Source organism: Trypanosoma melophagium (genome assembly GCF_022059095.1).
Source record: "Trypanosoma melophagium isolate St. Kilda chromosome Unknown ctg15segment0, whole genome shotgun sequence".
In the NCBI taxonomy this organism is placed as follows: domain Eukaryota; phylum Euglenozoa; class Kinetoplastea; order Trypanosomatida; family Trypanosomatidae; genus Trypanosoma; species Trypanosoma melophagium.
Window position 1 is genome coordinate 152609 of NW_027125143.1, and position 15321 is coordinate 167929.

General features: G+C 39.0%; 8 protein-coding genes across 8 annotated transcripts; all 8 read left to right on the plus strand.

Annotated features, from left to right (window-relative positions):
• Positions 1 to 470: 470 nt before the first annotated feature.
• On the plus strand, positions 471 to 1013 carry LSM04_008949 (Complex 1 LYR protein; the record flags this gene model as incomplete). Its single annotated transcript, XM_067338365.1, has 1 exon — positions 471 to 1013. One exon carries the CDS (start codon positions 471 to 473, stop codon positions 1011 to 1013), a length of 543 nt encoding a protein of 180 aa, XP_067193802.1.
• Positions 1014 to 1260: 247 nt separating this feature from the next.
• LSM04_002960 (uncharacterized protein) lies at positions 1261 to 2313 on the plus strand (the record flags this gene model as incomplete). Its single annotated transcript, XM_067338366.1, has 1 exon — positions 1261 to 2313. The coding sequence occupies one exon, from the start codon at positions 1261 to 1263 to the stop codon at positions 2311 to 2313; it is 1053 nt and encodes a 350-aa protein (XP_067193698.1).
• A 345-nt stretch (positions 2314 to 2658) lies between these two features.
• On the plus strand, positions 2659 to 3540 carry LSM04_009619 (GPN-loop GTPase; the record flags this gene model as incomplete). The annotated part of the gene is made up of 1 exon (XM_067338367.1): positions 2659 to 3540. The coding sequence occupies one exon, from the start codon at positions 2659 to 2661 to the stop codon at positions 3538 to 3540; it is 882 nt and encodes a 293-aa protein (XP_067193815.1).
• A 973-nt stretch (positions 3541 to 4513) lies between these two features.
• LSM04_001357 (DNA/RNA non-specific endonuclease) lies at positions 4514 to 5716 on the plus strand (the record flags this gene model as incomplete). Its single annotated transcript, XM_067338368.1, has 1 exon — positions 4514 to 5716. The coding sequence occupies one exon, from the start codon at positions 4514 to 4516 to the stop codon at positions 5714 to 5716; it is 1203 nt and encodes a 400-aa protein (XP_067193664.1).
• Positions 5717 to 6975: 1259 nt separating this feature from the next.
• Positions 6976 to 9585, plus strand: LSM04_009368 (uncharacterized protein; the record flags this gene model as incomplete). Its single annotated transcript, XM_067338369.1, has 1 exon — positions 6976 to 9585. One exon carries the CDS (start codon positions 6976 to 6978, stop codon positions 9583 to 9585), a length of 2610 nt encoding a protein of 869 aa, XP_067193811.1.
• A 1015-nt stretch (positions 9586 to 10600) lies between these two features.
• LSM04_006782 (uncharacterized protein) lies at positions 10601 to 11068 on the plus strand (the record flags this gene model as incomplete). Its single annotated transcript, XM_067338370.1, has 1 exon — positions 10601 to 11068. The coding sequence occupies one exon, from the start codon at positions 10601 to 10603 to the stop codon at positions 11066 to 11068; it is 468 nt and encodes a 155-aa protein (XP_067193768.1).
• A 1056-nt stretch (positions 11069 to 12124) lies between these two features.
• LSM04_001667 (uncharacterized protein) lies at positions 12125 to 12364 on the plus strand (the record flags this gene model as incomplete). Its single annotated transcript, XM_067338371.1, has 1 exon — positions 12125 to 12364. The coding sequence occupies one exon, from the start codon at positions 12125 to 12127 to the stop codon at positions 12362 to 12364; it is 240 nt and encodes a 79-aa protein (XP_067193669.1).
• Positions 12365 to 13687: 1323 nt separating this feature from the next.
• LSM04_000323 (thiamine pyrophosphokinase) lies at positions 13688 to 15001 on the plus strand (the record flags this gene model as incomplete). Its single annotated transcript, XM_067338372.1, has 1 exon — positions 13688 to 15001. The coding sequence occupies one exon, from the start codon at positions 13688 to 13690 to the stop codon at positions 14999 to 15001; it is 1314 nt and encodes a 437-aa protein (XP_067193639.1).
• Positions 15002 to 15321: the final 320 nt, after the last annotated feature.

Consider the following 15321-nt stretch of genomic DNA (forward strand, 5'->3'; position numbering starts at 1 on the left):
CTTTTTGCTTTACCCATAGTTTCTTTCTTCGTAGGAGATGACTACGTTGAAAGTTCGTGATTGGTTTTTTTTTTTTTTTTCATCACAGTCACACCCCACCACACTACCTTTCTATGAAGAGGGGTTCCAGCGGTTACGGTATCCCCAAAAAATCCCCCACTTCGTAGAGTAATCGATGAACTCTGGTATCATAAATTTGTTTTATTAACTACCTGGTTTGAGAAGGAACGAACTATTGGCAAGGATATAATATTTTTAGAGTGATGACATTAAAAGTATCTCTTAATTATTTTCCTTTGATTGCTATTTCTTTTATGTGCAGAACAGAAAAATCGGCAAAAAAAACTGAATCCAGTTATATATTATCTACCGTTTTTCAAGAAATTTCTTTTTTTTTCTCTTTGTGTTTAAAACTGATACTTTTTAGTTACTGGGTGTATCAGCTAGTTGTATGCCCCTTTGTAGGTTAAATGTCGCAGCATATTTACAAGCAACAGGAAAAACTACGACTGTATCGTGCGCTTCTTAAAGGTGCAAATCGCTTTCCACTGCGTTCTAGGCGGGATATCGTTACAGAAGAGGTTCGAAGTAGTTTTCGACACCCACTTAATGACACATTGACAAATAGTGAAGTAGATTATAAGCTGCTTCTTGGTTGGGAGCGGGCAGCTGCTATTCAAACATATGCGCAGAATATGTACTGGTTTCACTCCCGAGATGAAGTATCAAAAGAAATGATGCATCATTCACTTGAACGTGATCGCGCGCGTATAAGGGAGGTTGAACGTTGCAACAGAGTTGGAACTGCAGGGGTAAAAACACCGGAAGTGACAGAGTTCAAATCATCCATGTATCATGTGCATCCAGACTATCACACAAAAATCGGTCAGAAACCATTAACCAATAGTCGTGATATTTGGAGGGCGCGTGGACAATATGGATCTGATGTGGGTGGGCCCCGACAGAAGTTCTATGTACGTCGCTTCAAAGCTTTATTTCCGCAAGGGTGGTAGTGTATTAGCTGTATCGAGTTACTTTAGTATAAGCGTGATTTATTTTTTTTTCTTTTTTTTATTAGTTTATCCACCCCTCTTTAAGGGCATTGATGGTGTACGTTGCTGTCTATTGTTATTTCTTGTTTGTTTCTTCTTGGTGAAAATAACTTGGTTTTACTGTAAATGGTATGTCTCTAGGTGGGGGTTAAAAGGTCAGAATAAGTAGAGAGGGGATTATAAGAAGAATTAAAAAAAAAGATAGGGAATGAAGACGTGTGAAAAGGAGGGTTTAGCTCCGACAAACACTTCTGTACTTCCCACCGCTGCGAGAAGAAGTCATGCTCTTCTAACGACTGCATCTGGCACGAGGATGCCAGTGCGACGCGGATACAACCCCACCGCACCTATTCATGTGAATGCACGGTTTTTACCTTATGATGATGTTTGCCGTGTAGTACTAGGTAGCAGTAGCACTACCATAACTACCTCCTCCGCTGTTGTTGGAAATGACACCACCATAAGACGTCCTACTGAATCTGCTGGAAAATTATTACAATTAGGAAGGACTGCGATGGGACTTCAGCAACAGCAGGAACTGTTGAGTAGTGAGACTATTACTTTATGTACTCAGTCGCGTTTGGCGACAGCTTCACCATTCTTAAGTGAGCTACAAAGTACCCTCTTTCAGACAAATTCGAAGAACCCTGGGATGACTTTGGCATCTTTGCGAAGCGATGATAAAGAAGAAAATGTCTGGATGAGCATGTTTCGCAAGTGGCCGTTTAGGCTTGCCGCGTCGGGGTATGCTGAGTGGTGGTTGCGTCATCCTTCTTGTGATGGGGATGCTTCACCCTTGTTTGAACACCTTCTTAACGGCCTTTCAAAAGAGGAACATCGTCGCAGGGTTCCCAAGAGAGGCAATGATACTGAGAAGCCATCCGCAGAATGTTTGTGTGGTTTGTTGTGTATGTTGCGGAACATTTACACCAACCCTCCCCATTCTTTAATATCTAAATTTAAAGATCCATCTTCTCATCAGCAACTATTTTTCCATATTTGCCGTCTGGGCGCCCAACAAGACCCAGATACTTGTGAAGGAAGGGCAGATGGAAGAGAGATGGTACTTTGCCTCTCCCTCGCGGCCACGGTCGCTAAACACATTGGGAGGACTCATTTGACGATGCGAGACGACTTGATTCGTTTTCTGGGAAGGGTACGGCGTGAATGGAACGCTCTTCTTGAGGCGCGCCCGGAGGAAGAAGCGCTGCAAACAGATTTTGAATTGGTTCATGCTCTTCTTGAGTTGGCACTCGATTGAGTTTTGCGCTCCTCAACCTTATGCTGTCGAAATGGAGTTGCGTTCCAGATTGCTTTTGCGTTTTGTTTTGTTTTTTCTGTTTTTTTTTCTTTTTTTTTTTCTGCGGAGGTGAAGTTGGAGGAAAGAAGAAGGGAGTGAAGCAGCAATATATATATAGAGCTAAGACAATGTCTAAGTGAGTGTGAGTGTGTGCGTTTTGATGTGATATACGTAAATATCGCGATCATTTTCTTTTTTTTTTTTTGCTCCACATTTTTAACAGTTTTTTGTTGTTTTGTTTTGTTTTTGTTTTTGTTTTTTTTTTTTTTTTTTTTTTTGCGAAGTAGTGTCGTTACTTTTTCCTCTATGCAGGAGACTCGGCGGCCTTTGGTGATCCTCATAGTGGGGATGGCTGGCACAGGAAAAACGACGCTGGTCCATCGTATGCAACACTACGCAGCGGAGAGAGAGAAACGTGCTTATTTCATTAACCTGGATCCTGCTGTCGCTGATGTCCCCTACAACGCTAATATTGACATTCGTGATACCGTAAATTACAAGGAAGTGATGAAGCAGTACAGGTTAGGACCTAATGGAGCAATCATGACATCGCTAAACCTCTTTGCGACAAAGTTTCATCAGGTTATTGGCATTCTTGAAAAGAAGGAGAATCTAGATTGGATTGTGGTAGACACTCCTGGGCAAATTGAGGTTTTTACATGGTCAGCATCAGGTCAGATAATTACAGAATCTCTCTCAGCGACTTGGCCAACAATTCTCCTTTTTGTTGCTGACACCACGCGCTGTGCAAGCCCACAAACTTTCATGAGCACCATGTTGTACTCTAGTAGCATCATGTTAAAGCAACAAATTCCCCTAGTTCTTGCATTTAATAAAACCGATGTCATATCGTCAGATTTGGCGGTATCCTGGATGAGGGATCCCGATGCAGTCTCCGACGCGGTAAACGCCACCAAGGGTGGCAACTGCGCTGGGAGTTTGGTACAATCACTTTCGCTCTTCACCCATAGCTTCTACGAGAAATTGCCTTTCGCAAGCGTTTCCGCGGCGACAGGGAGGGGGATGGAGGAGCTTGAAGGGGCCCTTCTTTTGGCAAGGCGCCGGTTCCTTGAAGAGAAAGAACCCCAGCTCAGGAAGCGAGAGAATGAGAGCAATGAGGAGCGAGCCGCGGAGTCGGAAAGAATGCTCCGAGAATACAGGAAGGACAGGGAACCAGAGACGCAGTAGTGAGGAAAAGTCTTGGGAAACGATTGGAAAAAGAGCCTCGGTAAAAAACGAAAAAGAAATTAAGGAAACGGACAAACACAACGCTTTTGATGCCCGCAGGCGGGGGGAGCGCCCCACCATTACATTTTTTGGCCGTTGTTTTTTATTTTTTTTTTTTTTAGGTTGTTCTTTTTCTTTTTCGCGGCGCGGTCCGCTGGGAGGGGCCCGTCCCGGGTTGCATCTTTTTTTCCCCCTTCTCTTTTCTTTTGCGCTGTTTCGTTTTTGGCGCGTAGGGGTATGGGCGGCTGCCTGGGTTTCCCGGGCCTTCGGGAAGGGGACCGGAAAAGAAAGAAAAAGAAAGGGACCCCAGCCCCGCCGCCGGCTTTCGGGCAGGGGGAGGGAAGGGGCGCCCCCCAGGCCGGGCCCGAACGGGAGTAGTTTTTTTTTTTTTTTCGGAGAGAGCCCGCGGAGGGCGTGCCGGGGCCCGCGTTTTGGGGCGGCCCGGGCGGCGCCGGGCCTCCGGGCAGGCGGTTTTTTAGAGCCATTTCCCCTCTGGGGCCCGTTTGCGGGCGGGCGCAAACCCCAAAAAATAATACTTCAAGGGATTGCGGTCCCGGCGCCGCGCCGGCTTTTTTTGTTATGGCGTTGCATTGTCGAGGCCGGTGCGGTGCCGGGACCGCAATCCCTTGAAGTATTATTTTTTGGGGTTTGCGCCCGCTTTTGCGGAACCGCGCGTTGGTTTTTTTTTTCTATTTGTTTTTTGGCGTGTGTGAAAGAAGGTTTGTGGGCTTCTTCGCGGCCCGCTCGGTAAAAGTACACCTGTTTTTATTCTAAAAGAAAAGAAAACACAAAAAGAAAAAAAAAGGAGCTTGGTTCTGTAAAAAGAAGCATGTCTGATGGCAATTTTTATTTCCATACCTCTGTTCCGTTGGTTTTTGTGTCTGTCCTCTCTTACATTTCAGGGGTTGCTACTGCGTTATGGTTATGGCCTAAAATGAAAGTTGTAATAGAAACCGGACGATGTTTCTGGAACTTAAAAATTCGCAACCCAACGTGGTTAGAGCCTCTTCATCTTCGCGAAGCCAGAGCGGCCGTCATGGGTATTGGAAAATTTAATACTACTTCTGGTGAAGAAAATAGGAATACCCTTTTACTACTTTCACGATGTAATTATGCTTTATTATATGATACCAAACTTCGCATGCCGTTATGGTGTGGTTTTTACCTTACTCGAAATCAAGTGAAAGCTGCACGAAGGTATCCCCGTTCTTGTGTTCCTCTGATGGATCGAACACTCCCAGAAGAAGCTCGGGTCACCTCTACAGAAATGCAAAAAAAGAATTTTGAAAAAGGACATATGGCTCCCCATGCATCGGTAGCATCTTGTAATAAAAGCAGAATAGAATCATCGTTACTTTCAAATTTTGTTTTACAGCACAAAATTGTTAATCGGGGAGTGTGGAAACGTTTAGAGCATCTTTCTCGATCTTATGTTATGGGGAAATCGTCGAAATCTTTTGATAGAATATATAAGAATAAAGAAAAAGATGACGAAAACTTATTCTCCTCTTTAATGAACCCAAGGAAAAGGGATGGACCCAGGTGTTTGGCAGTTTCAACAGGAGTTTTGTTTAACAAAGAAAAAAAAACTCTAGATTTTTTATTTCAATCTGAAAAAGAAAAAAAAACTATTCTTGTTCCAGATGAACTTTACCTTGCTTTGTGGGATGTGCACTCTCAGAAGCACGTTTCTTTCATTATACCAAATGATGAAACAGTTGTTACAATCTCTGGAAGGAACAATCTCTCAACACGAGGAAGAAAAAGATGCTTAAATAAAATATCTACTCAAGTTGTAAAGGTAATGGGATTGCACGATCAGAAAAGAATCTTAAAGAAAATTAGTGAACTTAATAATGGGACTTCTTTTTTCAAATTGAATCGTTTTCGTGTTGAACTGGAGGAACTCGAGCGACGTATAACTGCATCAGAGAGCCTAATCGAAGAGAAACTATTTCCTTTTTCTACCCATAGAAAAATTCCGGATTCTTTCAGTGAAATAAAAGAAGCAAATGATAAAAAAAATGATTTGCTGTGTGATATGTCAAGGGTCGAACTGTTTCCACTACAAAAACGAAATCAGGCCTTAAGAAAAAAAATACTTCGGATTTTCTATCCATTATCTTATATGAAGTGAGGTAAGGAGAGGAAAAGTAAGAACAAAATTAAGAAATTAGACTTAAATCCGTGTAATTTTAACGACGAACATACGAGGAAGAGTGTTTTTTTTTATCCTTTATTTATTCTTGAAGAGTTTTCTTTTCTTTTCCATAGTTTTTCCTTGGGAATTTTCGATTCTTTTCTTGTTCTCCTCATTTGTAGTGTACTCAAAAAGAATGAAAAATAAACGCAATATTCATGCTTTTGGATACAGAGGGAATCAGAGATTTTTTTTTTTTTTTACTGGGACGTAATTGGGATATTTTTACTTATTTTGCCCCTGGATGGTGATTTCCCCCTGTTATTTCTCTTGAGTGTCGGAGAAGCGAGGAAATTTGTAGATTTCTTCCGGATTTTCTTGGAGATTTTCTTATAGAGGTTGGTTTTAACACAGAATGTATACCGCGTGATACGAGCTGAGGAATCACAGTCCGAATATTTGAGTGTATGGTTCACTTTTTTTTTTCAAATCTCTTTGATTAATAATAATAATAATAATAATAATATAGAAGAAAGCACAACTGGGATTACGGACAAGGATTATTCGTCCGACGGAAGACTCGTTTGTATCTAGATCCGATGCCATGAAATTCGCTTCTTATTTTTAACTGGGTTTTTTCCCCCCGGTTTAGGCTGGTACATGTGCAGAGAATGACGAACTGGGGAAGTGGTGTTTTTTTTTTTTCTTTCTGTTCCCGTTGCCCCTTCTGGTGGTATGGTTATCGGTCAGAGAACTTTCCCCTGTGTTCACCCATTAGTTTCTAATCATTTTTTTTTATGTGTTAATGCCTAGGGGTATTTTCTTTTGTACTACTTCCTCATTTTTTTTTCCTTTATGATTAACTTGGTTTATAGAATTGTGGACTGTATAGACATGCTACTAGTCTTGTATTATTGATCGCAAGGGGTGTTTTTACTCGATCTCTCCCAACCCGAGTAACAGTTGAGGTATCTTCTAGTCTGACTTTTTTTTTCTATAGATTTTTTTCTTTTGTATGACTGTCAATTTCTCCATCTCTTCCTAGATATTGTTCTTTTCTTTTTTCTTATATTATTTTTATTTTCATCAGTTTCTTTTTCTCAGTTTGTGTTTTTGTGGTTGATTTCTTCTTTTTTTCTGTTATTATTATTATTATTATTATTATTATTATTATTATTTCTTTTGTTTTCATTTGCTCCACCATGAAAGAAAGAGATAAAACGAAAAAAAAGTTCTCCGACCAAGTATTAACGGAAATGTCCTTACCAAGAAACATTTTACCGGACGATCCAGTACCATATCACTACACTGTGAGTATAACACCGGATTTTGAGAAATTTTTATTTAAAGGACATGTTGCAATAAAACTTACCGCAAAAAACCCTCAAAAAAGCATCACACTCAATTATAATGAGTTGACTTTTGTTAAGGTATCACTTAAAAGCTTTAACAATCCAGAAGTTGAAGAGGTTCCTATTAATACAATAACATTAGATGAAACTGAAATGAAGGTGGTGTTTCCTCTGAAAAATAGCTTTTCGGGAGAAGCCATTCTTTCAATTGATTATACAGGTATAATCAATGATCAACTTGCTGGTTTTTACAGAAGTAAATATATTGTTAATGGAAAAGATTCATATATGGGGACAACACAATTTGAAGCTGTGGACGCTCGTCGTGCAATTCCTTGTTGGGACGAACCTGCAGTAAAAGCCGTTTTTGAACTGATAATAACTGCTCCGTCAAATATGTTGGTACTTTCTAACATGCCACATTGTAAAAAAGAAGAACTTGGGTCCCAGACTCGTTGGTTTTTTGAACCAACTCCGAAGATGTCTACTTATCTTCTTGCCTGGACGATTGCTGAACTCGACTCTATTCAACGAACTATTAAAAAAACTCATAAGAATAGTAATGGTGGGGGTGAAGAAACACTTGTTCGTGTATTTACTCCTCAGGGTAAAACATCTCAAGCTTCTTTTGCTCTTGATGTTGCTTGTAAAGTTCTACCACTTTATGAAGAATTTTTTGAATCAAATTATATTCTCCCAAAGGTTGATCTTCTGGCTATTCCAGATTTTGCTGCGGGAGCCATGGAAAATTGGGGTCTTATTACCTATCGAGAAGTGGCTCTTTTATGTGATGAAAGCTCAAGTGCTACTCATCGCCAATATGTTGCTATTGTTGTAGCTCATGAATTGGCTCATCAGTGGTTTGGTAATCTTGTTACTATGCAATGGTGGAAAGAATTATGGCTAAATGAATCTTTTGCAACTTATATGGAATATTGGTCTATAAATAAATTATTCCCAGAGTGGCATGTATTTACACAATTTGTACATGATGAAATTACACGCGCTTTTAAATTGGACTCCTTGAGAAGTTCTCATCCTGTTGAAGTGGAAGTTAAAAATGCCAAGGAGATTGATGATATTTTTGATGCTATCAGTTATAGCAAAGGTGGGAGTATCCTACGTATGACCGTAAATTTTATTGGAGAAGAAGCTTTTCAAAAAGGTATGTCCGCCTATTTAAAACATTTTGCTTATGGTAATGCAAAAACAGAAGATTTATGGAATTTCTTGGGAAAAGCGGCTGGGAAACCATTGACACCTATATTGGAGTACTGGACAGGTAAACAAGGTTATCCATTTCTTACTGTGACCTTATCAGATAATAGAGAGAGTCTTCATGTGAGTCAAAATCGTTTTCTCGCTACTGGAGATGTCACGGAAGATGAAAACAAAACCGTTTGGAAAATTCCTTTATTGGTTTCACGACCAGAAAATCAGATTTTAAAAACAATTATCGAAGAAAAAGAAACTACTATATCTATTCCTCATTCATCATGGGTAAAGGTAAATACTGATCAATCTGCTTTCTGCCGTGTTCTTTATGGAAGTCAAGAATTATTACACAGTTTATTGCCCGCAATTACTGGAAAGGCTATATCTAATATAGATCGCCTTAGTATTGTCTCTGATTATCATGCATTTGCTCGAGCTGGCTATTGTAGTTCAGTTGAGGTACTAAAACTTTTATCATCTTATATTGAAGAAGATGATTACACTGTGTGGTGTTCCATTGTGGATTTTGAAACTGATCTCAGAATGGTGGTTTCAACCCAGGGTGAAGATGTTTTAAATGCATATAATGCCTTTTGCAGAGGTTTGTACTCTGGTGCCATGAAGAAAATTGGTTTTACACCCAAAACTGGTGATAAACACAGTGTGACTCAGTTGCGTGGTCTACTCTTTAACCGCCTTGCAGTAGCAGAAGACGAGGATACTATAGCTCATGCTGAGAAATTATATAATGAAAGACAAACTACCCCAATTCCTGCCGATTTGCACTACACAGTATTTTCTGTACATGTGAAGAAAAATGGTAGTACCGCACTTGAAGAGGTAAAAATGCTTGCGTCAACAGCCACAGAAGCAATGGAGCGGTCATATTACCTTCGTGCACTTGCTTCTTCAAGAGTAAATGGTGTGGTGACTGACCTTTTCAAGTTTGCTCTCTCTGATAAGGTTCGCAGTCAAGATGTTATTTATTTACTTGGTGCACTTGCTTCTAATACTGAAAAGATGAAATTATACGCAGAGGAACTCCGGCGTGTATGGAGCACGCTAGGAGAAAAGTTGCCAGGACTTATTCTTGGTCGTGCTTTAAAGTATCTTGAGTACGGTGCAGAAGCGACTGTAGCAGATGAAATGGATTACTTCTGGAATAACCTGGATGAGAAATCAAAAATGGGTATGTCGCGCAGCTTTCACCAGGGAGTCGAGGGACTTCGCAATAATGTGGCGTGGGTAACCCGTGACGCAAAGAATGTGGTGCAGTTTTTAAAAAGCAAAGAGGTCTAGATAAGTTTTAACTGCTTTTTGCCCGACAATATTCGGTGTTCTGAGCAGAAGTAAAAAAAAAGGGAAAATGGTAATATTGGTAGAAGAAAATAATAATAATAATAATAATAATAATAACAAGCGTTTGCAAAAAAAGAAAAGAAGGGTCTGGAAAACGAAGAAAAGCATGAAAAAATCATTCACAACAGAGTTGACAAGCACACGAAGAAGCAAGAGAGGGCTATTGAAAATAGGAAGTGTTACAAGGCTTGGTTCCTTTTTCTTTCTAACATGTGCCCATTGATTTGTTTTTAGTTTTACATTCAAAGAAATTGGTGCAGCTCTATAGAGATTAGGATTGTGCGCCGAAAAAGAAATAAAAAAAATCTGATTTTTTTTTTTTTACTTTTTTTTTTTGTTCTACCTGGGACGGGTTATTATTATTATTATTATTATTATTATTATTATTATTATTATTATTATTATTATTATTATTATTATTATTATTTTATTTCCTGTGTTTTTTTTTGTTTGTTTTGAGATAATCATTTATTACGTAATGATGTGCAAATTGGCTCATTCTTGTGCTTTTTTTTTCAGCTTGCGATAAGAATGATCGAGTCTTACTGACTTTTACATTTTGTATGGTTTAACTATTAGGAATATTTTTACTTCTTTTTATTCCTAACAGCGTGTCAATAGTAAGTTTCTGAAAGGCCCAACCAACCCAACCCTCTCCGCCCCGAGCGGGATTCGGGTTAAAAGGGCTTTTCAGCACTTCCTTTTCGTCAGTTCTGTTTTATTTATTAGGAAAACAATGTTAGAGGGCAAAAAATATTGGGAATTATTTATGTTCTCAGGAAAAATATTGGTTACTACACAAAATTATTATATTACTTTTGTTTCTTCTATTTTATGTTATTTATTAAGCGGGAAGCAAGGTTTAGATTATTCTTTAGCTGAAATTGGATTTATTATTATTGTTACTCCTGTAGGATCTCTAGACTATTTTGTTCCTTTTCTTGAGGAAAATTTGATGATGAAAACGGTACTACCCCTTGGAGTCTTTCTTCTGGGGCATCGATTCGATATCAGTTTTCTGACGACCTTATTTCTGCTATACGTCTCATATATGAGTTTGGGGGTATTTGCGGATTCTGATGAGCCAGTGTCAGCCACACCCGCAACTGATATGACTCTACCACCCCTTCTTGAGGGGTTGGTGTCAAGTGTCATTAGTGTTATTGCAGGAGCTTCCATCCCCAAATTGAACGTGTCTCTTGGTGGCTCTATGGCACCGCAAAACTCCTCGTGGATGCAGTTAAATAACTGGATTATCATTGTAAGTGTCATCCTCGGCGTTCTTCTGTTGGTTACCATGGCAGTAACGGTTTATTTTGTGCGGCGGCATTTGCGTCAGGCAAATAAGAGTGATGAGGATCAATATGTAACGAGTTCGAGCGAAAGCTACGAAAGTGACGAAGAGGAAATGTCATCGCTATGACAATGGAAGGGAGAAAGAATCATATATGGAAATAGTACGCTGGTCACACCCCAATGAAGATTTAATTTCCCATGCGAAATCCATTTTTATTTTTTATTTTTATTTATGAAAACAGGTGATTTTTGAACATATCGAAAAGGGAAGAACCACGATGATAGCTTCAAAGTATTTTATCATCGCAATGTAAATTCATGTGTTTTCTATGTGATGTTGATTTCATCATGTTTTTTTTTCTTGCTTCTTTTCATCGCTGTTTCTTGATATTTTTTTCTTGATGGATTTTGAAACTGTGTGTGACAAGGTGAGGCCAAATAAATAAGGTGGGGGATTCTTTCTATTTACACCCTTTTTGCTTTACCCATAGTTTCTTTCTTCGTAGGAGATGACTACGTTGAAAGTTCGTGATTGGTTTTTTTTTTTTTTTTCATCACAGTCACACCCCACCACACTACCTTTCTATGAAGAGGGGTTCCAGCGGTTACGGTATCCCCAAAAAATCCCCCACTTCGTAGAGTAATCGATGAACTCTGGTATCATAAATTTGTTTTATTAACTACCTGGTTTGAGAAGGAACGAACTATTGGCAAGGATATAATATTTTTAGAGTGATGACATTAAAAGTATCTCTTAATTATTTTCCTTTGATTGCTATTTCTTTTATGTGCAAAACAGAAAAATCGGCAAAAAAATTGAATCTAGGTACATTTTTTGTATATTTTTGATTCTAATCATTGTTTTGACAGAGCCCATATATATATATATATATATATATGCATACGTATGTGTTAGTCTTGTTTGTATGTTTTTTTTTAATCATATTTGCTCTTCATCAGTGAAAAATATGCTAGTACTTTTTTTTTAATATATATATATATATATATATATTTACGCGTAGCGTGTCCTATTGGTGTACTGAATTTTTTTTTTTTGCTTCTCCAAATAAATTTTTATTTTTTCACTCTCATAATTTCTCTCTATTCAGTATATATTAATAACCTGGTTCACAAGAAAGGAATAGTCTGTATTTTTTTTGTTCTTTGAATCCGTATACACAACATGGGTGATAATTCATTTTTCCGTGCAGAACTGGTTGCTGACACTAGTACGATACACTACACCCTGCCTACTGCGAGAGAATGGGTCACAGCTCATTCTTATGTTGTGGTAATTCCTGTACTGGTGATGCTGTTTGTTCTTGCTGTTGTGGCATTCACTGTGTTTAGAGAAGTGAAAAAACGTAAAGCCCGTCGCCTAGGCAGTATGTTAAGTGATGACTTGGATGACGATTCCGTGTAGAATTTGTCGGTTTCGCTTGTTTTTCTGAAGTATGACAAAAAGTGAGCGGATTGACATTAGCAATTAACAAAATTTTCAACGAAAGAAAAAAGTATTGCGGTAAAAAACGCTCAAAATCTATTTTTTTTCTATGAGATTGCAAAAAGAATATGCACCTGGGATTGGTCTGGTACTATTATGCTCATTTCAGTTGTTTTAGTGTTTCTTTCTATTTTTTTTTTTTTTTGTGATAAAGTTTGGGAAAGAACCACTGGTTGAACTATTAGAAAGTATTTGAAATTTGGTTATTTCTTTACTTTCCCATCCACCCCAAAGTCCCTCTACGTGCAAAGTTCTGGAGAGGAATGGACCCAGGGATTTGCAACTTTGTGCGTCCTGTCGTGGGGAATATCCAGTAGAGTATAAATTTTAATGATTAACGTCTTTTCTCTTTGTTTTGATCTATGGAATTCTTGTATGTGTGTTATTAATTCGAACACTATGGCATATTTTCTCGTTTATTTTATTCTATTTTATTATATAGGGCCTCACCAAAATAGGAAGCACATTCATCCCTTTTATTATTATTATTATTATTATTATTATTATTATTATTATTATTATTATTATTTTACGAAGGTGATAGGATGAAAGCTACGCCTATTATCACCCCACTTCCCTTCCCTACCTTTCCCATGACTCCTGTCCCTCGCGACAAACAGCCGGGAATACAGAGAAACTGGGTCGTATTTTTCGCGCTTCTGCATGTTCTTGTTTTTATCGTCTTTGTTGTGTTGGCTGTGGTGTGTAACGTGCGTCGTCGACGATTGAACAACAAAGAAATGAATACGTTCGACGACACGATCACCGAGGATGGTTTCTGGTGAGAATAAGAGGGAGGCCAATAGGGGGAAAAAAATGACATCGTATATAAGTAATAGTGCCGTACCAAATGTGTTTTACTTTATTTTTTTTTTTTGCCTAGAATTTTTTTGTATTTTCTTTTTGTTATGCTCCATATTTCCTGGTTTCTCTGTTATTAGGTGTATCAAAACACCCATGTTAGCGGGCAATGGCGGATCGCTAGAAAGAAAGGGTTTTGAGGAAGTTGCTTCTCTTAGGAATTTATTTATTTATTTTTTAATTTTCTTAATTTCACTACGTAAAAAACCTTTGAGTATGTATCTATTATTGCACGTATATGTACATTTCTGCACTTATATTTTTCTATTTGTTTTTATTTATTTAGTTATTTATTTATTTATTTATTTATTTTCATTTTGTTTCTGTGCGTGTTTTTGAAGTGTCTGTATTTCTTTCTAATAAAAGAAGCTTTTCTTTCTCATGCCTCGAGCAGTCCGAACAGTGGTCCGCAAGGTTGTGCAGCACGACTTCTATGACACGGCAGAACAGGTATCTGGGGTCGTGCTCTTGAACAGCCCATCTAACGCTCGCTGGGAGTACGACGAGTATTTGCGTCTCTTGATCGTAAAACGTTTTTCACACCGGTGGGAGAGGTCCCAACCAACTGGACAGTGTTATTTTGTCTGCGCTGATGGGGCGTATCCTCGTCTACGTGCGTACGTGGACGGTCAACAACAACAACAACCTCATCTACGGTTGTTTCGTTTATTCCCTCTTTGCGATGCCGTCATTGGCGATATGGATTCTTACACAACGGTGCGTGATGAGGATAATGTCGAGACACCGGTATCTGCACCCACTGACGGTTACGCCACAGTAGAGGAAATTCCATCAACTGTGCTGGATGCCATTTACGAGAGGGCCCGCTCCGCCGTTACTGAATTCTTGACTTTAGGTGAAGATGTAACTAGAGCGTCTTTGTCGGACTGGGAAAAAATCCTTGGGAAGCGTAGGGGTGAGCCATCCCTCACACCTCTTCGATTGCACGTCCGTTGTCAAATGTCAACAGATTTTATGAAAGCCTTAATTCTCATAGGACGACTTCGGGAGCACCATTCTCATGATGCTGTTGTTCCTCTGCCACCTGCTCTACGCCTTCCTGACGGTTTGAAATTGCTTCAAACTGGTGGTTCTATTGACCCAAACGCTGGTAATAAAGGTTCAGACATTGATATTCATAGAGAAAGCAAAATGTGTGCTGAGGCTAGTCTAGTAGAAGCTCTGAAACTTCCTACATATATTGCAATAGGTGCTCTTGGTGGTCGTTTTGATCATGAAATGGGGTCTATTTCTGCTGTATTATCCTTCAGCAGAGTTGCACATGTTGTGATTACAGATTCAAACAATACAATATTTGCGTGCCAACCAAACGGCTGGACTCAGGTTGTACGACAACCAAAGCATGAGGGGGTTATGTGTGGTCTTCTCAATTATGGTACTCTTAGGGAGTGTGAGACAAGTGGACTCTTATGGAATGTGGTTATTGGTCGAGGTAAACGGAGTGAGACAGAAGATCTAGTACTGAGTTTTGACAAATTTATTTCTGTTTGTAATGTATTTCGACATGAAGTTGTCACAATTGACTTGCGCTCTCTTTGTCATGGTCGACAAAACCGAGGATCTAGTTCGACAACAATAGAAGATGATAAGACCACGATTGGAACAGAGGAAGATTCCCCTCCGACTCTTTTCTCTATTCAGAGGTACAACAGCAACTCGGTAAAGCGGATATGATGTTCACTATCAAATTTCCCCAATATTATTATCGAAAGACTAAAAAAAATGAAATGCCGCTGGCCATTATCGATAATAGTTGTGGTGTGTGTTTCTCTCTCTCTCCCTACAAGCAAATATATAGATATATATACAGTTGTCAATTGTATTGTTTTCTTTTTTCTCATTTTGGAAAAAAAAAACACAAAAGGTCGTTCGCTATAGCGAAAAGAAAAAAATTGCAAATTCTTGAACAATACCCACCCAGATTTTGTTGGTGGGTTTTCATGGCAATTCTAGTATGCCATGACCTTGGTGACGCCGGCCACCTCAACGCGGTG